We start from the raw sequence: 25,224 nt of genomic DNA on the forward strand, positions 1-25,224 counted from the left end.
AGAGTGACGAGCGGCGCGTCCAATCAGAGGACGGGGAGCGGGGCGTATGCAAATGTCACATCCCGGCGTGTGTCCCTGACAGGAGGCGGCCCCGGGGGCACATGCGCCCAGACCGGTCCGTGGCCGCCCCGCTGGGGCCGTGCAGAGCTCCCTGGGAAGCAGTTGCCACCGGTTATCACCGGCGATGAGGCGGGCGCGGCAGCGAGGACGCGGCTGCCCGAAGGGGCCACAAGCAGCGCTCCGCTGGGCGGGGCCCGGCGCCGCTCCGCCCTCAGCGCAGCGTGGCCTTCGCCGGCCGCCGTAGCGCGGGGACATGGCGGCGGCGGCGGCGCGCGGGGCTGTGGCGGGTCGGTGCGCGGGGGCCGCGGGCGCCATGTCGGGCCGGGGGCGCTGCTCGCGAAATGGCGGCACCGGGCGGTGCCGCGGGGCGCCTCCTCAGGCTCTGTCGGTCTCTCCGCAGGGATCCTGGGCCGCTGGGCCCCCTGGGCCGCCCGCGGCCCCGCCGTGGGACGCGCTCTCTCCGGTCTCGCCGCCCGGCGCGTCGGCCGAGTGCGGGCACCAGCGGCGGCCCCGCTGTGGAAACCGCGGCTGCTCCCGGGGAACCCGCCTGGGGGAGGCGGCACCTCCATCCTCAGCAGGTACCGGCTGCGCCGCTTCTCCTTCTAGAAAAAGAGCTTAAAAGGAGATTTGCACAGGAGGTTCCATGTAAACGTGAGGAGAAACTTCTTGTCTTTGAGGTGCCAGAGCCTGGAACAGGCTGCCCAGGGAGGCTGTGGAGTCTCCCCCTCTGGAGACATTCAAACCCACCTGGACACCTTCCTGTGTGATCTGCTCTGGTGAACCTGCTTTAGCAGATGGGTTGGACTGGATGATCTCCAGAGGTCCCTTCAACCCCAACCAGTCTGGGATTTATATAAACCTCATCACCGGAGAAACCTCTCGGGCTGCTTTTTACTCTGTGTTAGCCCCGAGTCTCCCAATTCTGTCAGTAATGCCTGAAGCAGGAGGCAAAATGGAATATACTTTGGCGAAATAAGCTCTACAAAAAGCCGTGTTGCTAACAATCAGCACCGTTTCTCTTGCTGGGCATCAATATTTTTAAAGTAATTTCTGAATGCTGGTAACAGCGAGTGTTGTCCCTGAGTATTTAACTTCTTTCACTAGATGAAAAGGCTGGTTTGTGTGGAATAATAGCATGGAGATTATTTTTGACTAGAATTCACTGCGTTTAAGTGGAGTCCTTCATGTTAGATGAGCTCTTGACAACCTTCCGACAAGTCACAGCCACTTCTGATTTCTGTTTACATGAAAAACCCAGTGATTACTTCTAGAAAAAGATGTTTCTCACCTATTTTTTTTCCCTTTTTGGGGGATTCCTTTTTCCTTAGTGTCACATCTCTACTCCCAAACCTACTGCAGCAGCCAGCGAGGACTCTCACTTACTGTAGCTTACGGAAGGGGAAGAGGAAAACCGTGAAAGCCGTCACCGAGCGGTTTCTGCGCCTGCACAACGGCCTTTGGGTTAGGAGACAGGTGAGGTTTGTTTGGTTTTTGTGCTTGTTTTTGTAATAAAAGCATCTTTGCAGCCAGTGGGTTAAATGGTTTTCTTCCATTAGAGGGCAGCAGCTAGTGTGGAAATTAACAAAAGCTTCAGAGCCTCCTGTCTTCATCAAAGTGGGGAATTTTTTGCTGAGCAGTATTGCTGTATCTTTGGTGTATTTTCTTTTGCCAGTCTGGTTACAAGAAGAGGCTGTGGAAGAAGTCGGCTTCCCAGAAGAAGCGTTTGAGGGATCTGGTGCTGTGCACTAGGACGCAGTGTAAACTCCTTGATAAAATGACGACTTCTTTCTGGAAAAGAAGGAATTGGTATGTCGATGATCCCTACCAGAAATATCACGATCGCACGAATCTTCGTTTGTAAAGCTGGTGGTACGTGTGGTATGGTCTGAAGTTTAGAACATAAATATGTAATACCTGTTACTTATCTAAATAAACATATACATATCATCTGGTCAGAATTATGAGGATCAATGCCCAAAATAAAGAAATACTCAAGATTATCTTGAGCTGCAGTTTATATTTTACTCAGCAGAGGCCAAGCTGGTCACCTACATGTTCTGAGATCTGTTGGTTTCCTGCAGTCATTATGTACATGGATGAATATAATCTAAACATCACTAAAGGTGAACAATTCAGCATATTTCAGATTAAAATGTTTAAAATAAACATGTTTAAATAACCCCAGGGTGCATTTTGCTGTGTCTGTACTTATCGATGGCTCACTGAATAGAGTACCTTGGGGAAAGGGAGGAAGAGCAGAGTCCAGTTTGGTATTGTCACCTGTCACAGTACCAGATAAACTGTTGCCATGTCTCCGTTAAAAAGAACGAACAGTTTCATGTCTATATGTGTTTTCTATAACTGATCTAAAAATGCATTAGCCACCAATTTCATTACAGGACTCACATTCTGTGTCCTGTGTTGGGTTTTGTGTAGCTGAATATATATTCTTTGGGTCCTACATTATATCCTCAAGCAGTCACTTCTTGTTTATTTTTTATTTTTAAGCCTAATTATACTTCACACTTTATATCTCTGATCACACTTATATATGGAACAAAACCAAGGATATTTCTGGATTGTCCAGTGCAACGAGGCTCTGGTTTTGCTAACAGCTGGATCGGAGGTTTTCTCTACAAATCTGATACTCCAAGTGTATGAAAAGCAGTAGCTTCAAAACATTCACTAGTAATTAACCCATAATTAAGCTGATGGTCCCTGGTAGCAAGAGGTGGTTTGCTGTACAAGGCCGTAGCGTTTCAATGAATTCACTAATTACTCAGAGTGTTCAGTAGCTGTATTTTTTTTTCCAGTTCATAATACAGAAAGAAGTTCTGAAGGACATGCAGCACTTAGTGAATACATCTATATACAGTCAGCCAGAATTGAGATAAAAATAATACAGCGATCAAAGTAATTATTCTGGCCTGCCAGATACATTGAACAGACTAAAGATGTTTTTTCTTTTTTCTTTTTTTTTGAAAAAAAAAAGATTAAGACTTTATTCAAGGTGTATATCAAGCAGAATAACAAAACGTCAACCTTTGGAATCCTGGTGTAACGGCCGTCCTCGCGAGGCGTTAAATGTACCATGTCATCGCAGGTCTTTTCTACCCATCACAGGAAAGAAATCACATGAAGTGCACAATTACGACCCTTAAACAGTTTGTCTAAACGCAAATCCTGACATAGTGTCCTCCGCTATTTCGAATACGGTGCTAGATGCAAAACAGGTACCCGAAACAAAGAGTGAAAAAGGAGACTGTGATTAACGAGTCACAAGTCATCGCTAACGAGAACGCTTCCGAGAGCAGTCAGGGCAGCAGGTTGTTTACGTGAGGTGAAGGAGCATCGTCTCTCCCCGAGCGGTTTCTCCCTTCTGACAGGAATAAATAACCCGATTCTCTTTCTGTCTGCGCTGGGTTTGTACTTAACACAATTTAGATCAGCGTGGGATTAATTCCGAGGTGACAGCGACAGACATGAAGTCGCTCTTGTCTCTATTTGATGTGATCCTGATTCAGCAGGTGGTGGCTGCAGCTGTGCTGACCCTGGCCCCACGACAAGCGGATGCGCTGGGCGCTCACGCTTATTCTCTTCATAACTGAGGTGAGTTTATGGTAATGATGGAAATTATGGGTGAGGTAAGTCACAAGCCTGTTTTCCACAGACCATCTTCAGCTGCAGTTTCCTTCCCCTCAGCCTCAGTTTTACTCGTTTCAAATAATGCAGGTTTCACTTGAGCCTTGTGCTGGTTTAAAGCCAGATTTTCCAGGGCTGGCCTGTTCCTTTCTAGTTATGTACTCCCGACCATCTCTGAGATGCCAGGAGGTGCCTGCCTGCCCTGTAGAGCCTGAAATACCCCTGTAACTGAGCTCTTCTTACTTAATCCAGATCTTTTGCCAGTTTAAACCATCAGCTCAAGTCCTCCAAACAAACTCTTGGTTGCAAGGAGGGCTCAGGATCAGCGCAGGAAGGCGACTCGCTGAATCGGGCTTGTTCCTTGCCAGAGACAAGCTCAAAACTGGAACAAAAATCTTCATGCCTGGTATTAATTCTAAATAAATAGCCAAAAAGTTGAAATGACAGGACTTGGGGCAGCCCCTGTAAACAACCTGCGTGTGGAAGATGAGGAATCAAAAGCAAACAACCGTTCTCTTCCGCGTACAGAACACAACAGCACTAATGGACGTGGTTGGGCATTCACATTTCTTGTCTATCTATACACAAATATACAGCTCCGTTGATAAATTAATACATTTTTGCCAGAGATATGAAAAGGTTTATTTTTCTCCTTTATACAGTGAATGTTTTGAGAGATATAAGGCAACTCCCTTGTCAACAATTTCGCCTCAGCACTTAAAAAAATGCTAAACAGTCAAGTTTACAGTAAAACAGCAGATTAGACGCACATTTAATAGTTTTAGTAAGAATCAACATTAATACAGCGTGTCTGAGAATTTGTCAGGTGTTATGTAGCTCTATGTTGTTGGGGTTTTTGGCATAATTGAGTGCAAACTTGTCAGCTTTTTTATTTTATGGCAGCCCATTGCATAGCAGGGAAACTTTGCTTGCAACAGGATCTTATTTTCTGCTAACACTACAGGCAGCTTTTCTATTCCTTTTTAATGTTTGCCAAAAGAAATCAAATAAGCTCTAAAGCTACTTAAAAATAAAACACACAAGCTTAGCTCCTCAAAGCTTTTGCTGAGTATATTTCCAAGGACTGACTCTTCTTTAACTGCTATTTTGACAGGTTTGTTGGTTTTTTTCTGTTTACTTTCTGAAGACTTTTTCCTTCTTACCCATTGCAGAACATGATTGAATTAGCACAGGTAAAGGAAATAAAATTCTCAGGTAATGAGGCCAAATATTGTGGCAGACACAGGAAATACCTGCTTTGCTTTTTCCACTTCTCGGCCAGGTCAGATGAACATTTGTGTGTGTGCGTAGTTTATTTCTCTCTTCCCCATGTATGTAGGAAGCTCTGGGGGAAACCTCAGGGATCCATCACATGGACAGCGGGGACATCGATGCATCTCCAGCAGGGAGGAGGTTTCAAAGGCCACTTCAGATCTATCTCCGAGCCCGATGGCTCCAGCTGGCCATTGGCATCCTGCACCTGAGCTGGGTTAACGGTGCTGTCCACCATCGAGCCCCTGTGCTGATCATCAGTGACGGCACGTTCTACGTAACGCTAAATGTTTTTCTAGTCTATGTGACAGGTCCAAGAGCAAACACAAAGGGCCACGTAATTAACTGATGCGTGAATCTCACATGCTCAACACTTACAAGAGACACCAACTTGAAGCACAAATACACAAACCCTACCACGTCTTCCTCTTCTTTTGTATTTCTCATTTATATAGGGATACAAATACACCGCTCCTTCCGGTTCCTGTGGTTCTAACCAAACTCCAGGCTTCAGAAAGCAGCTCAGACCCAGCGCCCTGCTCTGCTCGCGCAATAATCCAGCAGCACATCACCGGGAAAGCCGAGCGCTGGGACTGATGCCGTTGCAGACACAGGAGAAAGATGCGTTTTCCCCTGGAAATGCATCACTACAGTAAGTCTAACTTCTCTCACTGCAGCTAGAACAAGCCTGGCTTGCTCACACTTTAAAACTGGCAGCAGAACATTTGCCACAAGCGATACAATCTAGTTCTAGCCACTGTTGTTTTCCACACAATACTCTCCTGGCTCAGGCTGATCAAAATTTTAAGACTCCCCCTTCATTACATGGTTGAAACCATTTATCTTCTCTTGCACATCTCTTCCTCGTCCTCTGTAAGTGGTTCTGTCTCTGTGTTTTTTAGCACAATGATTTTCTCAGAATACATGTGATCTACTTGCAGAAAGAGAAATAGAGTTGCAGCTCAGCTTTTGCTAAGGAATCTTACACATTTTGTACAGTCAAAGTACTTTGACATTTGTTACATCATTCACAGTCTTGAGGAGGAAGGGAGGAAAGAGAAATCCATGGCTTCCGCGAATCCACTTCATTAATGATAAAGCCATAAATAAATACACTGTCAATGCATCATCATGAGTAACTGATTATTTTCGTTTCCGCTGTGCATTCACAGAGCTAGAGCTATGCAGACACAAATGGGAATTGTAAATGTCCAGCGTTACGGGATTAGCGTGAGCGGGCGTACACTCTGCAAACGAAACCAGGACTCTTAACCCACAGGTGTCTGCCAGACCGTCCTACCTACGTCACGGACAAACGCGAGCAGGGTGTAACAGGAGACAGGGAGAGGAGAGAGAAAGGCCATGTCTACAATGCTGTACATCAAAGCACATCCATCCCGCTGCTGTTTCCTATGTTATGAACAAGTAGCTCTTTAAGGCAGAAGAGAGACATTCTGTGGATCTTGGTGCTATTGGCTCATTGCACTCACATTGTTTCAGTGGCAGAGGACGAGGTACTTTTCTTCCTGAAGCGAGGTCTAAGGGTCCTAGGCGGTGCCTGCGGAAAAGCAAGAGAGAAACTTCAGTGGCATAATAGGAAATGTTTTTTCTTTGCCTTAAAACTCACCCATCTTTGTGGCACCTCTGTGGCAACAATCCCATTCCAGGCATGAATCATCTTGGCCCTGGAGGTCATTAATGAATGACCAGCTGCAGACTGAACTCCTTTAAGAAAGTGGTTGGTTTAACTTACGGTAGCTCTGGGATCAAGAGAGCAAACTGGTGGCAGAACGGCAGCTCTGGTGTGTCCCAGCCCACCCTGCACTGTCCAACCCAGCCATAGCTCCTCCGAGGACACATCTCACAGAGCTGAAACATGCTGGGTCTGCGATTCTCACAAGGCAGAGCTCAAAAGAGGATCCTTTTTAAAAAAAGGATGGCTTGGGAGACAAGCCATACCCAATCCGTTGAAATTATTTTAGAAGCCAGCTATTGCCATTCTGCCTTGCAGTTGGCTGATGCAGAGAGCTTTAAAAAGGAGCCCTGAATGCCCAGGAGGAGCCAAACCAACTCCATGAAATCGGTTTACTGTGGTTAACCCTGTTCTCCAGACTCAGACAGAAATTAGTTAGACTAGCAAACAAACAAACAACCCCAAAAATTAAACTGCAGGACATACTTCTCTCAGAAGAGCTTTGGCATAGCGTTGTGTCTCGCAAGCTTCACAACAAGAAATAGAAAGAAGAAATAGATGTTGCAGAGGAGCACAAATTCTCCATGTGGAGACCTGTCACATCACCATGTAACACTGCAAGGCTCGGTAAGCTCTTCTACTCCATTTACATAAACATCCAAAGCTTTATTTTCTTTAATAGCATCAACCTATTTATCTGTAAGACTATGACAAGGTCTTGCCCTCCATTAAGACTTTGTAATTTTATAGGACTTTCCAACCCAAGATCATGCTGTATTTCCACATTCCTGTGATGCAGCAAGGTATAAATATTCATATAGATTAGAACTGCAGTGCAGTGAGGTTTTGTTTAGACTCTAAATCTCCATCTCTTTCAGTTTCCCCACAACGCAAGGCAGATTTTTGCAGAGATTGGATTAATCCAACACCCCACCCCAGCTTCCAAGCCTGAAATTTTATGCCACGTCCACACTGTGAATCCCCCAAAGCACGACAGAGCTGGATGGGATGGCTGCATCCAGAAGGGCACAGCTGGAGGAGAAAAGCTGAAGAACAAGCTGCTGTGTAGTGATGCCACACCAGCCCAGACTCCATAGCTGCTGGCTCTGAGTCGCTGTCTGTAAAGCAGGAGCTTGGGGACACAGCCTGTCAATGCCAGCAGCATCTCCTGCAGCATGGGAGAAGGCTGCTCTTGGGGAAGCCAGATGGCTCTTAAAGCAAATCAGCCATTAACTGCACAGTAAAGACTCTGAAATCAGGAATTAATTGCTCTGCTTTCTCTGAGAGGCCACTTGACAGCTCTGAGAGTAGCTACGGAGGCTGCACCTTTCCACGCTAAGAACAGAGCAGCGCAGCTTTTGGTGAGGTCCCGCCAGAGGTAGGACAACCCACTACAAGGTCACACAACCACTGACCGAACCACACTGCTCCGGCTGCCTCATGCTGGGCCAAGGGGAGGGTGGAACAAACCCGCTCCCCATGGTGGAGATCTCCCGGTTCAGATCCCAGAGCTGCTGGTGGTGTCTCCAACCTCCCTGCCCAGAACTGGAAGGAGTCTTTGCCTACAGCATCTCCCACTGAGGTTTTCTTTCCTCCACATGAAAATGTTGCCAAAAGTGATTTTGGCAAAGCACAGTTTGAGATCTCAGTCTACTTTAGTTTTTGTTTCCATAACACAACTCAAAACACACTTGTTAATACAGTGCCTAATTCTAGCTAGATCCAAGTTTTGCAATTCAGATCCAACTCTGAAGCCTTGTATAACTATTATCTCCACAGGCATTAATTCAGACTTCTTTGAGGAAACCACACATAAAGAAAAGTGAGTGATCCCATAGCAAGACCCAACCCTGAAAGACCAGAAGTACATTGTTTGGACTCAGTGTTTTTAGACCAAAAATGTTAATTCCCTGGAAGATCCGCATCGAAGGAGGAGCCTTGAAAATATGGAAGTACCTCAAGGGGTTGATCCTTCTTTTTGGGCCTTTTGTTCATGGATGCGCAATGCAATGAATCGTTCTCTTCATCATCTGAGAACATAGAGCCTTTTGTTTCACAGTTTGCCTCAGGTGGCTTTTCATACTTATTGTCCACACCTGTTTAACATGACCATTTACAGTCTAAATGTGAAGACAAAGGACGAGGAAATCAGTGATGGTTTGATTCACACCCCCCCAAATGCCACCTCACTGCAAAGCCATGCACCTTCCAAGGATTACTAGACAGCAGGTTCACACATCACACTCTAGTAATAGCAGCTGTGGGGTTAGAAATCAAAGGTTCTTGTTTATGAAGCCATTATAAACTCTACTTGGGTTATGTACATAGAATGTAGACTAAACTCACAGCCCCTGATGTTCTGGAAATTGACTCTTGAAAGATTTTTGGTTTTTTGATTCAGGCATATATAAAATAGCCGATTTCTTGAATTGCTGATTCCATCCATAGTTCCTGCATCTACTGCATCCAGAAGGAGTGTCCTCTAGAGGCCACCAAATGAGCATTAAAATCCTCTAGACAGTAGAGACAGCAGCCTGGGCTGCAGAAACATGAAGCACAGCGGCACTAATAGACTTAAAGCTGAGAGCGCTCAAGCCCAGCACCCAGTCTAAGATCCACCGAAGTCAACCAAAAGCTTCAACAGACCTTGAACAGACCCTCCTCAGGGGGTGTGTTGCTGCGAGACCAGAGCCAGGAAACATCTCTGTGTGTCACTGTGGAGTAAATCTTACAGAGCACCCACGATGGACCTGAAGGCAGAGTGTGACCACTAATGCCTGCTCGGTGGTTCTTATCCTTACGGCAAGATCCTTGAGGGACTTGTGATGACACACAACACTATTTACTGCCTTAAATCCAGACAGGGAAGCCAGATGGTAATTTTAATGGACAGTGCAAAGCAAGAGGTACAGAAGAGGACACTCAAGGTGACCAAGCTTTCTGATTCTTCACAGAGAATTTCTTATCAGCAAGGCTGGAGCTTCCTTGGACTGACAGTTCAGCTTTTTTCATTCTGAAACATGTAAGGAGTGGAAGTGTTTGCTGTCTAGATAGCATTAACTACAATTAATGGTCTATGCTTAGACCATTGTTATAAACAGAAATAATGCTCTGTGCTTCTTGTCTCAGCCTGACTGTAAGGCTGCTGGACCAAAGACTAAAACCAAAGAGGATTCTTAAACATCTAATACTTATGAATCAACTTAGATTCTTAAAGCACAAAAGAACTGAGTTCTCCAACAGCTCTTTCAGCTGGGTAATAGAGAGACCGAGGCAAATTGCTTTGGCTACAGCAACACCACAAGTCAGGAGCAGGTCACCAGGGCTCTCTCCAGTGCCAAATTCAAGTCAGCAGCTAAATTCTCTCAGCCCACAGGATGCAGCTGCTGCTCGAGCGAGCGGTGAGCATCATCCTCTGGCCACTGACCCAGCATTTCTACCCCTTTATCACCATTTGCATGGAAGACACCATCGCAGGTTTCCTTCCAGGAAGACCCAGAAGTCATCTTTTTTCCAGCTGTACTGAAAATGCTGATAGTCAAGTTGCAGTAATGCTGAATTGGGTTTTCTCTATATATGATTGTAGTGTGAAGACACGTGGCAAAATCAGTTCAGGAACATTTTATTTTAATTACTATTTTATCCATCCACTTGGGAAGTGAGAAATTTAGGAGGTGCCCAGCTTGGGTCATCTTGGATGTGGGAGCTGGTCTTTGCTTCTCTCTAAACCAATGAAGAATGGAGACAAGTTTGGTTTTAATGCCATTTGTTCAGAGCTTGAGCAAAGCCTGAACCAAACATGCCCAAATTTGCAGTCTGGAGGCCAAGTACTGCCCCTAATATCAATTCATATGACTGCTCCCAGCCGCCCTCTTCCCCAGAGGTCCCACAGGTATGGGTTGCGGGCTGGTCCAAAACCACATCCCCAGCCATGTGCTGCTGTGAGGAGACAACGGCTTTGCCCAGGCAAAAGAGCATTTCGAAAGGGCACAGAATGGATGTTGGAGAACCAGAATTAGAGCATGCAGTGGCCAAACTGCAGAGATACTGGCTGATGAAGCTGAGAGTGTACATGATCAAGCAAATGTGCCATGGTCCCTTTCTCCTACTACCAGCTGCTCCGCAGCAAAAGGACACAGAAGGAACTGTCGGCCCTGATAACACTCCTGGTAATCCCATGTTTTTCTAGCATACATTGCTTTCTACAATATTGTTCTCCCTCTCGAATTGCGTTCTGGGTGAAAAAGATAGCCCGGCAGCTATGCCACGTGTGTCATCTCCATGAGGGGCACAGCAGAGGCGCAGCTTCCTGCAGGCTCCTCCGTTCCCTCCATCAGCCTGAGCATCATGTCCATGTCCTGGAGCTGCTGCTGTGAAGATCAAGAGGAGAAATGGCACATACAGCTTTGGCGCCACAGCAGAGAGGTCCGGAAAATCCACTGGAATTTGGGCTGAGGGCCTCTTCTCCCCTGCTCCATCTCATCGTGAATGAGGCACTGAAAACCAGTGAATCAAGCACCAGTTTTGCTTCAGCCTCACTGAACTGGAAAAGGACAGAAGGGGATCTATCCAAGACCTTCCCACTATGTTTCTGACCATTGATCTTGAATATAGAGGGCTCTTTTTTTCAAGGCCTGGAGTGAGAAGGGGGGATTCCCTGCCCATCCTGCCTTGGGAAGGACATCTGTACTGTGGGCAATCCCAAACTCCTATTGATCTGGGGTGCCAGACTTTGTGCCACGTTTGTGGAAGCATCACACTCTTCTAGGACTGGGGGCAACTCATCTCTGAAGGGCTGCTGCTACTTGACCGCCAACTCCAAAGTTGGGGTTGTTTTTGTGAACGGAGTGACAACAGGATAAAAAGCTAATTATCCTACACCAAGAGAGTGAGGCCTCTGCAGGAGAAAGCGTAAAGCAGGGGATTAATCGGAATAATTATCACACATGTGAGGAATTAGTGAGAAAGGAGATAGAGGCTTAAAGTGAACGTTTGAGTTCTGGGACACCAAGGTGAAGACTGAGGAGCAAAACATGTTGTCAGGGCTGGCACAGGCTTCTCGAGGACAGCACTTGGCCTCGGGTGACCTCCTGTGTGTTTCTAAGAGCCGTCTTTAGGATCTGTGGCTGTGGGGCCTCAGTGCACTATCAGATGTCCCCAAAGTGGCAGAGCCAGCAGTGTGTGCTGCTTTAGGAAGCAGGTGACAGCCCCGGGGTCCGTGTCACAGCCAGGGTTGTGTAAAAGCATGGACCGTCAACCAGACGTCTGCTCTGTCTCTCTCATCTTTGGGAGACTCTTACTCCCCATCTCAGAGCAGGCTGCATTTTGCGTGTCTCCACCTCTTACACCTTTGTGTGGAGGGGCAGAATTGCTGCAGAAATGGGAAACCGGCTGGTGTGCCAGGGCAAAACCTGCTGATGCCTTTTGCAAAGATCTTTGCAGTATCCCGACCAGATAATGCTCCTCTTTTCATTAAAGCAAGACAGAATTTGACTGTGAACAGGCTAAGGAAACGGACCCCTTAATTCCAGTTAGTATCGTCTTAATTCCTTCAAAGGGAACCGATAAAACCAACACACTGTGTGGGAAGCCCTGAAGCTGGGCACGTTCCAAGTTAAAGTAGACATGGTTGGGATTTAAACTATGAAATTCACCACAGGCAACAACCCAACACAGACATGCGAATGTGGGGTCAGATCGTTGTCATCTTTAATCTCTGTGATTCTACATGGGATAAAAAATATCTCCCTTGCAAAACTCTTTCTACAGCAACAAATGGGATTCAGCAGCAAGTTGGTTTTTCAGCAGTCGCTTTGGTTCAGGCTCTGATCTATGCTGCTGTTTAAATCCAGAGTGACTCCTATGGATTTTCATGAGTACAACAGAGGCCAGGGCTTGGCCCCGTCTAATTACAGAGGAGCAAAGGACTTTGATCTAGAGCAGGATTAGTTGGAGTAGTTACATTTATACAGTCCTAAAATTCCATCCAGCCCTTTGAAGGCAACCGAGAGGCTGATGTGTGCTCCGGTGAAAGTGAGTTTGACACCCCCGATCTAGATCCTCTGAAAAATGTGGACACTTTAAAAGAATTCCAGTGGGAATCAGGTACCCCAATACCTTTGAGAGAAGCTGGACCCCCTTTACTTCCCAGCCAATAGCTCTTTCTCCTGACACTGTAATTATTTGGGAGCAATAGGGAAATCCACAGCCATAGACTACACGAACCAGGAGCAAGGTATTATATCAGGGTAGTGGAAAATAAAGTCACTCCAGAGCTAAGCCTTTCCAGGGGATAATTAATATAAGGAAGTTTGCACACCACTTAGTAAGAGCAAGAGAACAGATATTTATTATACGATGGCGATCAGCTTCTTTTCCCTGCAACAAAGACAAATTTGCCATCATTTCCAAAAGACATTGACCTAAGTCATGTACTTCCCCAACAGTTTTCATAGCCAAACCAAGAAGTTAGGAGCAGCCAACTCCAGCAGCACACACTGCCCAGGAGCCACAAAACAGAGGCAGACAGTCCTTTCCAAAGCTGAAGTCAAATGCAATCGAAGCAAACAAGTCTAATCACATCAACAAAGTCATCCGTTAATGAAAACGCATCCCACAAATGATTAAGTTGTTAAGTGCTAGTCTATTCCAAACACCTCAGAAGAAAACTCATGCAATCCATAACACTTACATCAGAGTCCCATAATATTTACATAGAGAAAAGGAAAGAATAAATTGTTAGGGGAAAACATTTGGATGTAGAGGGGGAAGGAACATTGTTTCAGAACATAGAAATCTTCATCTTTGCTTTCATAAGACCTGTGGTTCAACTGGAGTTTATTAAACAATGTTTTAACTTGCTATTGGTAAAATGCAAATGTACTTAAAGGACCTACTGATTTTCTATGATGTTTTTTTTTTCCCTGAAATAACCGAAGTAACGATGACAGTATTTTTAAATACCCAGAGAAAATTGCCATTCAGAGGTAGTGTTGCAGAGTGATGCAAATCCTCCCTGTAAAAACTTGATTCAACATTTAGTAAAGGGAAGTTCTATGGAATAAAATGCCTAGAGCAAAGAAAAGTTGTCATTTGTTCTCTAAGCTCAATGACAGAAAGGTTAAAAAAACCCCCATAAAACAAACAACAACCTGCAAATTCCCAACACAGGAGCTGGAAGCAAAACTGGCTAAGAACAAAAATGAAACCACCTACAGCATTTAATTGAATTAGTTCAGAGATACATGAATAGCCCCCTTGATGTAAAGTCAATTAGTTTTTTAAGCGTACTTTCTACTGTAATTATCTCATGTGCAATTTGTAGCATATGACAAAGAACGGGTTGGATACATCAAATATACCAATAAGGTGATTTGTTTACATGACAATTAAGTGAATGTCCCATTAAGGTCCTTGCTGCTCTGCACTCCTGGTTGTGTGTGATCTGTCACCGTGTCTTCGAGGTGACAATCACATGTAGGAAGAGATCCAACATAATCTTATTGGAAAGACTCCAGGGACTGGCTTTGCGTGGCTGGGCTGACTGTCAGTCACTGCTGAGCAGTGGTTTTTAAGGTGTTTGTTGCTGTATCAGTCACCACTATGGAGCACAACCCTTTTGAGCATGCTCAAAGAAACAGTCCCACTCATCACTAATGTCCTTGCACATTTCTTATATTGCCTAATGCTCCTGATCAGCATTTTAGTATCAAATACCCCCTCAAATACATGCAGCCACAACAGTTCTCCTGATATACAGCTGATTCTTCAATATCTGCTAGATGTATTAATTCTCCATGAGGATTAAAATTGTTCCTCCCTCTCAACCATGCCACAAGTCTTTGCAACAGCACCTAAGAGACGTTAGTTGAGTGAATACCATGGAACATAATATTTATTACTTCTTAAATGCCAGTTCCAAGCAAGCTTGTTTAACATTGACCCAGCGTTTAAGCATTTTCCAGGCACTGCCAAAAGACAAACAGATATCCCTGGAGATTTTCACTCCGTCCTTCCTGAAGGGGAAAAAAGAGCTCTTGTGTAATTGTGCCGTTGTTTGTTAACACTGCAGCCTCACCTTCCACAGGCCATGACCATAGAAGAGATAAATCAGAAACCTGCATAAAGCCCTGGGAGGAGATTTGCCAGCAAAGGCACTGAACGAGAGCAAGAAGAGCTGGCACAGAAGCTGTCAAGAAGACATGCTGCAGCGTATATAGAGGAACACGCTTGCATTTAGTGATGCTGCCCTGCACAAAGGAGGATGAATGTCCTGAAATGAGTCAACACTTGGTCATATGCAGAGCATAAGGGCGGCTGGAGTGAAGCAACTGGGCAGGGAAGAGCTTTTCTGGGAAGCAAACAGCTCCAGCAGCAGAAGAACCCACCACGGCGGACAGTGATGGATCTGCTCTCGCACAGGGTGAGCTCAGGCTGCTTCAGCCTGGCCTTCACTTTCTGCATAAATTCACATTTCACGGCACCTGCAGGCCACATCCTCAAGAAACCACCATGTTTCAGTCCAAACTATTTTCATCTTGTCTGGTGCTTCTCCCAGGGTATCATCTAAGGAGCAGGATGGGCAGATTTTTGCTCCCACCAGCCTGTGCTCTCCTAAGAGCTGTTGGGGGTTTCTATGAGTCACCCAGCGAGAGAAACAACCAAGTTTCACCCACAAGAGCATTAAGGCAACTGCTCCTGCCAAACCAAACTTTAATACCCCTGCTTGAGGTAAGACTTGGATATCTGCCCAATTAGACTGTAAACTCTTTGGAAATGAGTACTGTTAAAACTGGCTACATAAAAGTATGCACTAAGGAAAGATGAGTGACAATAGTTTAGGACAACTGAGTCCCACCTAAACCAACTTAGCTTCTTCTCTCTGCTTTTTGTGGCACTGAGAAAACGTGTTCACGTGACATAATCGGCTCTCTAGGCCACCAAAGCTGCACTTACAAAGGAGCATTTTAAACGGCGGGCTGTTGTCTGAGAGTGCATTAATGCATCTATTGCCTTGGAGACAGAGAAAGGGCAGCCTGTGGAGACAAAATGAACCCTCTATGAGATGGAGCCTCAGCATATCCCTATTAACACGGTCCAAGGGACTGGACTGTGTTGCGGAGGGTAGAAATAGTAAACCAAACCAATGTGAAAGGCAGGGCACTCAATTTAAACCAGATCAACATGACTTTGAGCCCAATTTGTAAACACATTGGACTGATTACTGCTTCAGTGTCATTAAATGACTTTCCTAAGATCAACTCATGTCTGTTAAGCACTTAGGGATTCAGTGATTCATTTTATAAATAACACTTTGAAGTCAAATCCATAAAATTGGTTTAGGCTAAAATTAGAATGGTGCTAATAAACTGCACTGTGAATACAGTATTATGTGATTGCTTAAACAGATCCCACCTTAAAGAGGCTTCGTTCTCTTGCCGTGGCACACTCACCCCAAATGGCCTAGTGCAAAGAACCAGAAAAGGATAACAGAGAGTGTGACAAACTGAATATGAAGGTTGGTTTGTCACCTACACAGTTTTCAAGAAGTCAGCGTTAGGATGGAATCACCGGCCTCCCAGCACTAACGCTGCACGGAGCTGCATGACACGTCAGGTGCAGGGCAGTGGGAAGGCACAGCCCAGCACTGAGCAAGTGACACAGCCAGCAGCGGTGACCGCAGGACGGTGGCAGCACCACGACCCTTCAGTCCCTCTGCTGCTGCCCCCAGGTTGATGTGTGCAAAGTAAACAAAACGCACATGGGACAAGAAGTAAAGGAGTTACAAAGGTCTTTTGCTTCCACCAGCAAAAGATGCTGCCAGCCTGCATTTCTTCTTTCTCCCTAGACAAGCTGCTTGGCATCCTCTGGCATGCCTGAATCTGAGGCCTCCCTCTCCTTTCATCTGCCACCGGGATGAAATGCAGAAGTGATTCGGTTCAGCTCTTAGCAACCAAGACACAGCACTGAAAACACCACTGGCAGCTGAACCGCTCACTACACTCCCAAGTTTGTAAACAGAAGTAAAGCTGGGGACAGTGGGACTTTTTTGCAAAAATGGCTCTAAACTGAAGCAGGGAGAGTCTGTTCAACCCTGTTTCATCATACCAGGGTCTGCTGCTGGGCTTTGTTATTTACCCTGCCTATCCCAAATACCAGTGTCATCTCCACCAACAGAGAAACACATGCCAGTCCTTAGTGAATAGTACAAAACAGGGTTAGGACTGAGGAAGGTTTGCTCTTGCTGCTTTCCTTGTGGTTTTACAGTGGCACTGGGGGATAAGGAACAGAAGTTACATTGGGGCAACAAGAACAGTGGTACATCCTCTGGAACAGAAAGTACTGAGATTTTTCTCCAGAGAAACACTCCCCAGCCTTGGGTAACGCAGGTCAGTAGGGTGAGAAGCACTGCAACACTCGCCATCAGCACACACACAGCTCACCAACTCGCTCGCAGCCTGGCATCCCACTGTTTTGTTCCCTTGGTGTTAGGAAACTCGGTGAGTAGGAGTGGCAGGAGCAAGCCAGGCTGGGGGGCACTGCCATGCCCAAAAGGGATGCACGGGTATCGGGGTGCAAGAGATCCAGCACTCACCTCTGAGGAGCCGGCACACCGAGCAACACGTGCACACTGAAAGAGGAGCTGAGCATTAGGAACTCATCAGGCTGAGCTGCTATCTCAGAAAACACTTGGCATCATTTTGAGGTGGACTTCGTGACCCCGGTGTGCGCTAAGAGACCATCGTCTCTACTCAGCAGCACGGAGCGCAGCCCCAGGAACACGCCACACACCAGGCTGTGTGCCCAGCGGGTGTTAGGGCTGGGATTACGTACAGCACCCTGGCTCTGTTCTCAGGTCACTAAACAGAAATAACTCCTGAGCAGAGGGGTCTGGGAGCACAGATAAGCAATGGGTAACACAGTGCAAAAAGCTGTATGATAATAAACACAGGGTGCAATACCGGGACTTGTATTGCTACACGCCTGGATTTTTTTCAGTCTGTTTAGACTTCTGCAAGCACTGATGCAGCCATTCACCCAGCTTCTGAAGGAAAACTCCACAGATCCCTGACTTTTGTAAATCAGGAATGTGCCAAGGAGTCCTGCAGGAATTATATTTTGGTGGAATTGCTGTAAGAATGAAAGGAACCAAGGGAATTGCATTGCATCCTTCAGTGCAAATGCAGGTGATTCACAGCTGTTCATAAAAGCATGACCTTCATCTTGTGGCTAGCTTGTGTTCCAGGAAAAAGCCTAGAAATAATTTCCAGTTTGAGTCTTCAAATTTAACCCTCACAGTGGCATCAATGACTCCAGATTAAAAAAGGTTTGGAGAAAACAAAAAAAAATAAAATAAAAAGGATTGAACTATGCATGATTTCTTTCATAACAATTATCCAGCACTGCCGATACCTAAAGTTCTTCCATAGTTTCACAGTCATTTTAAACCAGCGTAAACCAGCACTGCTGCTAAAAGCAAATGTCTCATTGCCCCTCAGGCTCTGGCCTCCACCTTCCTTATCCCATTGCTGATCCCTGTGCTGCTGCTCTCTACTGGCTCGAGGATCTGACTCAGCCAAGAGCAACCTGAAAGCAAGAAACAACATTTAACTTGAACCAGCTCCCTGGCTGGGGTCAAGGGGTTGGACTAGACGAGTTTTGAAGGTCCCTTCCAACCCAAACTATCCTATGATTCTATGAATAAGATTTAACCATGTCCAAAGGAAGAGACAGTGTGTTGCAGAAGCAAGCAGGTGGGTCACACCATTTCAACGGGAGTGCTGGCTACATTGGCTGGATGCTGCCATGAAACTGTGGCCTTTGTATAGAGATGAGTCTCAATCAACCTCAAGATATCTGCTGCCCTTGAGTTGCACAGAAGGTAGCTGATCAGAGTCTTATGATGGTTTATTCTCTGAGAGCTCATACGACATAAGTTGTTCTCACACATCTTTCTGGAGCTTTTATGGTTGGTGGGAACTGAACTACCCAGATGTATCCCAAATGCTGATGTTCCCCCACCTTTGTTCTGTCCTGCAAAGCCTTCAGCACTAAAATGTAAAACCAAAAAACAGCCTTGAGTCTCTCCTGCACAGAGGAGTGGTGAGTATCAGACAGCACACTGCACTTTCCTGCTTTGAAATCATTCCAGCTGTGAATGATCTCTGCCTGGGGTAAGCTCCAGAAGAAAGGGCACTCGCTCTGGGCAATACAGAGGCTGGCTCTGTAATTTGTGATGCTCTGGCCCAGACAGCATCACCTCTGGCCACCAGCCATCCCGTGATGCAACACACATCTCCTGCTGCTGCACTACATCCCCCCGACTCACTCAAAAGCAAGGCTGGCCTCCAGTGCCCAGCCCACGGTGGAGGATTCTGCTGGCATCAGCAACCCTGAGGCATGTTTGCATCAACTAGGGGATTGAGCTGTGTGACACAGAGGCCAATATCCCACTCCTCAAGTCACATGCATCACTCACCAGTCATCACAAGGGAAAAAGTTTTATCTGCACTGTCCAGGATGCTTTTAAGGGAATACTGTAAGGTTACGAAGTGCAAACTGTTAACAGAATCATTTCAGTTGGAAGAGACCCTCAAGATCATCGATTCCAACCATAACCTACCTCTGGCACTAAACCGTGTCCCTAAGAACCTCATCTATGTGTATTTTAATCCCCTCCAGGGATGGTGACTCCACCACTGCCCTGGGCAGCCTGTTCCAATGTCTGACAACCCTTTCCATGAAGAATTTTTTCCTAATATCCAATCTAAACCTCCCATGGTGCAACTTGAGGCCATTTCCTCTTGTCCTGTCACTTGCTACTTGGGAGAAGAGACCAACACCCTCCATGCTACAACCTCCTTTCAGCTACTTGTAGACAGCGATACGGTCTCCCCTCAGCCTCCTTTTCTCAATAAAGACATGTCTGTATGTGGATGGTTACTGCACATTTGCCAAAACAAAAGGATTGCCTTGAAAAATATTTGGAAATACTGTTCTGGAGCTTCCAGTTCTCTGTAATGACAAGTAGCCATATGACATTTACAGTTCTGCCTGTGGAAGAAGCACAGGTCGGAACATGCATTGAAGCTGAAATATCACAGGCTATCAGCAGGCTGCCAGAACACTAAATTGAGAAACGCTGAACTAAGAGCAAAGTGAAGGATTGGATTAGGAGGACAGGTGGTGGGGCTGTTACAGCAATGAGGGCAATGATCATGTATCCTCGGTGTGCACGTGCTTCACAGGGGCAACAGTGATGCCTCACGTACTGTGCTGTGTGTGGGGTCAGCAGCTGTACATAAATCACGGCAAAAGCCGCTTTTGCCGTTTTGTGTTGTCTGTGTGGAGCTTTTGCTGGGGTGTGAGGAGGAGAAAAAGAGTCTTTCTGATGGATGGGTGTGAATTCACCTGGAGCTGCCATACGCTGAGCAGTCTCAATACTGCGGACGGCCACCTCCATGAATGGGACTGTTCAGCTTATAGCAGGCACCATTGAAAAGACAGAAAAGAGAGAAAAAGATAGAGGAGAAGAAAGGTTAATTTCCCTTGTCTCAAAAGCAATTCTTGCATATTCTATTTCTTGGCCTCATAAGACACTTCAACAAGCAAAAAAGTTGGATGGGGCTCTGAGCAACTTGATCTGGGTGAAGATGTCCCTGCTCATGGCAGGGGGTTGGACTGGATGAGCTTTGAAGGTCCCTTCCAACCCAAACTATGCTACAATTCTATGAAAATAAACCTTTGCTGTGTCTGCATGTGGTCATTACTAACTAAATGCCAAGCTCTTCACACGGTGCTTTGTGTCAAGAGGGGATTCAGAGAGTCCCAAATCCATCCAACCAGCACCAGTCACATTATAAAATAACAACAATGGAAATGAAACAAGCTGAGTGGTTATTTAACATAGCCCAAGCACAGCGTGGTCCTGCAGCCAGCTTTTGGCCACAATCAAAGCCCATCGGTGTCAGGAGAGTCTTTTTGTGGGTTTCAGTGGGCTTGGAAGTCACTGTCACATCAGATCTGGCTGTGTTTTTATTGATCAGGGAATGGGACTCATCTAAACTCCTGTAACCTCAACTTAAAGTGCCATCTCTTGTCTTTGCCTCACTGTCCTAAGCGAGAGTGCATTTCCATGCACCAGTCATTCAGCAGCAAAGTTGGTTCAAGGAGCTTCTAATCCCTGTCCTCTTGTTTTCATAACATACCTACCCAAAGTTATTTTGGTGGCTCCCAATAAGGTGGATCATCAAATTGGTCTGAATTAAAAATAATCCATCAAAAACAGTAACAATAAGAATTTTTAATCTGAATCAAACACTAATTTACTGTAGGTCCCACAAGTCCCCTTAAGCTGATTTAATCAACAAGAAAACAACATAAGATTGTGAACGTAAAAGTGACCACTCAAGAAATTAAGAACAGCAGTGCCAGATCAGATGAAAGGTCTGGTCTGATCTGTCATCTGTCACCAGCAGCCGCAGTGGGCAGCGTATAATAAGAGGGTGAGCAACAGCAGTGCTTTCCCTGGCCATCCTCCCACCATCCACTGATTCACAGCTTGGGGACTGCTGTGACCTGAGACCCAGGGCAGCAGGACAGGTCCCCACACAGCAGCAGGTTTTGCTGTGAAAACCCGTATATATGAGAAAATAACTCCTGTTTTTTCCAAAGTGTGTTTGCTGCCTTAGGAGAACGGCTACACCATTTTCATGAGTCCACAGCTCTTTGCTACTGGACAGCTTGAGCAACCATAGCTAGGCTGTTCCATCACCTGAGGGTAGCGCTTGACATCTTGTTGTCATCAGGCTACTGTCCTTCCTCTCTTTGACATGGCTGTTGAGAAAATTAAGAGTCTGTGCTAGACGGAAAACACGTTCTTCAGTCATTATGCATCCCTGACAGCCGTATGAGAGAAATAATGATATATGGGACCATGTCTGGGCTCAGTGGGCCAGAACAGTGTCGTTTCACCCCAAATATGGCCCTCAGGATGTGATACAGTCTGGCTGATAGATCACACTCTTCCACACACACGCATACAGGATAGTTATGTCTCTGATCACTTCACCCCTCATTCCGACTACATATCCAGTTGTGCCCACACAAAACAGTACAAGGACTAGAGAGACCAGAACCACACCTTTCACTTAATCTGATTAAAAGTGAGAGGAAAGCTGTGGCCATAGTCTTCTACATGGCATGATGCCATGACCTGTGAGTGAAATCACCTGCTGATTAGCTATTTCAGCTTACCTGTAAAGAGAATTTATTCAACAGATGACATTAAAAACCAAAGAAACAGAGAAGCCTGCAAGCTACAGTTCTCAGAATTTGCAGAGACCTTGAAGGATACTCTTTAGGGGGCACAAGACATTTCTAATACATTCTGAGACTAAGGCAAGTAGAAGGGGTAGCAATCTACACAGGCTTGAAACACAGAATCACACAGAATGTCAGGGATTGGAAGGGACCTCGAAAGCTCATCCAGTCCAATCCCCCTGCTGGAGCAGGAACACCCAGATGAGGTTACACAGGAAGGTGTCCAGGCTGGTTCGAATGTCTCCAGAGTAGGAGACTCCACAATCCCCCTGGGCAGCCTGTTCCAGGCTCTGTTACCCTTGCTGAGAAGAAGTTTCTTCTCAAATTTAAGTGGAACCTCTTGTGTTGCAGTTTGAACCCATTACCCCTTGTCCTATCATTGGTTGTCACCCAGAAGAGCCTGGCTCCATCCTCCTTACACTCACTCTTTATATATTTGTAAACATGAATGAGGTCACCCCTCAGTCTCCTTTTCTCCAAGCTAAAGAGCCCCAGCTCCCTCAGCCTTTCCTCAGAAGGGAGATGAATGTTTGCACAGATCTCAACACACACAAGGCGAAACTGCTAAATTTCAGACTCGCCAGCATATGTTTCACAAGCTACCAAGTGCAACACGCCTGCAAGTTTCTGTGGTTTCTCATCACAGCAGTTGAGTTGTATGAACTTTGGTGGTGTTTGGGAATCCCAGAAGCCATTTGGAACCCCCTGCTTGGGATAGCCCTCCATGTCTCAGTTTTTTGAGATGTAGTTTGCAAAGCTATCTCCAGTTAAATGTTTCGGATCTGGGCTCACAAAGATTTCTTTAACCAAGTCTGAAATAAGTTTTTGTAACTAAATGCTCAGGAATGGATCTTGTTCCCACTGTGATGTTTCTTTGTTCTTTCAGAATTTGAAAACAAACCACTGCCCTTCAGAATGACTTGTTCTCCACAACAGTGCTTATGAAGGCATCCTTCACATCGTAAACAGCTGTCAGACCTTGGTCTCTGCTTCTAAGAGTGCTTTATACGGGTTTGATTTCTCAGTTGGCTTTACCAGTGACAAAATTCTGCAACTACAACTGTCAAGTCTTGTAACAGCTACTGTAGAGATTAGAAGCAGCACAAGTGGGCCTAATTCAAACAGACATGCTTATAACTCAGAGTTATGTTCAGATGACATAAGGCTATATCACCATATGAGGGCTTTGATGACAATAATGACCCTTGCCCACTAATGTGCATATCTTACTTTTGCACTTCCATTACCCCTCTCATTGAAAAGCCACCACAGTTTCCAGCCCCCAGCCCAAAGCCTGACTTTTCAGCTCAAGTTGCAAGGACTGGTACTGACTGCCTTGGTACCAGCCAGGAATAGTAACCACCAAACGATGATACTGTTTTCTCTCTCAAGCGCCAAGAGACTCAACAAGCATGTCTGTGTCCTGCAAATTCTGGTATGTGCTGCCTGCAATGCCTGTTTCTATATATTCCTGCCAAAGGCATGACTTCATTCAATGGTGCGATATTCCAGACAACACGACTCTGAAAATAACACTGGCGCTTACCTGAGCTGCCGGTGCCTTCCGATGCACTTCGGGATGTTTTTGGCTGGCTCTGTTTGCTACTTGTTCGTACAGTGACTGAAGGAGGGACAGTGCTGCTGCTGTCTCCACGAATCGTTGACAGGTCCTGCATGCTAAAGCTCCTTAGTCTCTCCGACAGGGCCCCCTGTCCCTAGTTAAACAAGCAAACAACACAAAAGTTAAGATTCCACAGTGTATTTTGAGCCTTTCTACCTCCTTGCTCATTAAAGTACAATGGGAAGAGAAAAAATTGCCTGGTCCAGTAACCTAGAGAGGACAAAAATGAGTTGTTAAAAGCATCATTTCCCTCTCTTTGCTCTTCCTTTCGGAGTGGTTCTATGTATAAATCCATTCACAATTTGACAGTGAGCATCTCAGATTCTTCAGTGAAGTCATTGGAGCTCGGAGTAGCCTTGGCCACATCTAAAGGAGCAGGATGTTGTTTTATCTTTCTGGTAGGTACTTTTCTTCACTAGGATCCAAGGCAAATAGGTGCTTGGCTTCGGAAACACAATTAAATAGTCTGCATCAAAACAACTCCATTTTAAAGTTATTCATCTATGATTATAGTGACCCAGCCATTCTCCGTCATATACAGAATTTCCAGAGCACAGAAAATCTGAAATTTCAAAGTAACAAAATGTTATTGTTAAATGCAAACTAAAATGTTAAATGCAGTGCTTTTTCCATGCAGCTTAAAGAAGAAATCAACTAATACAATATTTTCTATTCTATTTAGACTAGCTCTCAGTGAGGCAACAAACATATTCCTCAGTGAAAGGAATGCAGTTGTTCTTTGTAAAAGATGGGTCGGTTAAAAGAAACTTTTCATTAAAACTACATCCCATCAAAAAGTTGACTATAAGTATTCCTCCTTCTGAATTCTGCAACCTTCGTACTACACCACTGCCATAAAGTCAGAACACCAGAAAATACAATCAATACAAACCCTGTCTAACCTTCTCTGTTGGCTACATTAAGTGATATTCAGAATATAAGCAGCATTACTGATCAAAAGTATATCTACGTTTTGACATTTTGTTGGTGGGAAGAGGGTCTGAAAGATAATTCATAGTATATAGTCTTGAAAAAAATCTTGAAATGAATATATAGGGCCTGATTCTAAAATTATTTCTGCTACTGTAAATTAGGACAAATTCAATGGATGCTTTGAATGAGGCGAAATGGCAAACAACAGTAAATATTGCCCTGTTTAATAACGTAGTTAAGGTACATCATAGTGATTCAGACACCATCTTCATTTAGATTCGTATTTGTCAAAGCAGCACATAAGCGGAACACGGCCAGAGGGCTCAAGGTTGGGGCTGGACCAGAATCCATCACTGCTCCCTTCTGGGCTGCAGATTTCAGCATCCTGTCCCCAAACTCAACTCCAGAGCACATCCATTTAATCACTGGCAGGCTGTACATCCTGGACCACAGCACTTTCTGCATCAGCAAGAAGCACACAGCACACGATGAGAACTTCTTCAATGCTGTCCCGATGCATCAGCAGTAGAAATATGCATCACCTAAGAAAAATAAAACTGAACTGTCCTTTGTAGGGCAGAGTTACTCAAAAAGCTGCACTGGGATTTTTTCCTTCATTTTACTGAACTTTTGGTTTCTTAAGATCTTTCTATGTATGTTTTGTTTGGCAGCATTTTACATT

General features: G+C 45.5%; 2 protein-coding genes across 2 annotated transcripts in view; one reads left to right on the top strand and one right to left on the bottom strand.

The window, feature by feature from the left end:
• The first annotated feature begins 278 nt into the window (after positions 1-278).
• MRPL35 (mitochondrial ribosomal protein L35) lies at positions 279-2,231 on the top strand. The gene is made up of 4 exons (XM_080344012.1): positions 279-347; positions 461-638; positions 1,389-1,533; positions 1,733-2,231. The coding sequence occupies exons 1-4, from the start codon at positions 314-316 to the stop codon at positions 1,919-1,921; spliced, it is 546 nt and encodes a 181-aa protein (XP_080200138.1). The 5' UTR covers positions 279-313; the 3' UTR covers positions 1,922-2,231.
• Positions 2,232-6,460: 4,229 nt separating this feature from the next.
• The window catches only part of REEP1 (receptor accessory protein 1), a gene marked incomplete at both ends in the record, with an annotated part of 64,305 nt that continues 45,541 nt past the window's right edge, over positions 6,461-25,224 (bottom strand). Inside the window, one exon of the mRNA XM_080344341.1 lies at positions 6,461-6,532. Coding sequence (XP_080200467.1) covers positions 6,461-6,532 — 72 coding nt within the window. The remainder of the gene's footprint in view (positions 6,533-25,224) is intronic.

The sequence above is a fragment of the Nesoenas mayeri genome, assembly GCF_963082525.1.
Source record: "Nesoenas mayeri genome assembly, chromosome: 4".
NCBI lineage: Eukaryota > Metazoa > Chordata > Aves > Columbiformes > Columbidae > Nesoenas > Nesoenas mayeri.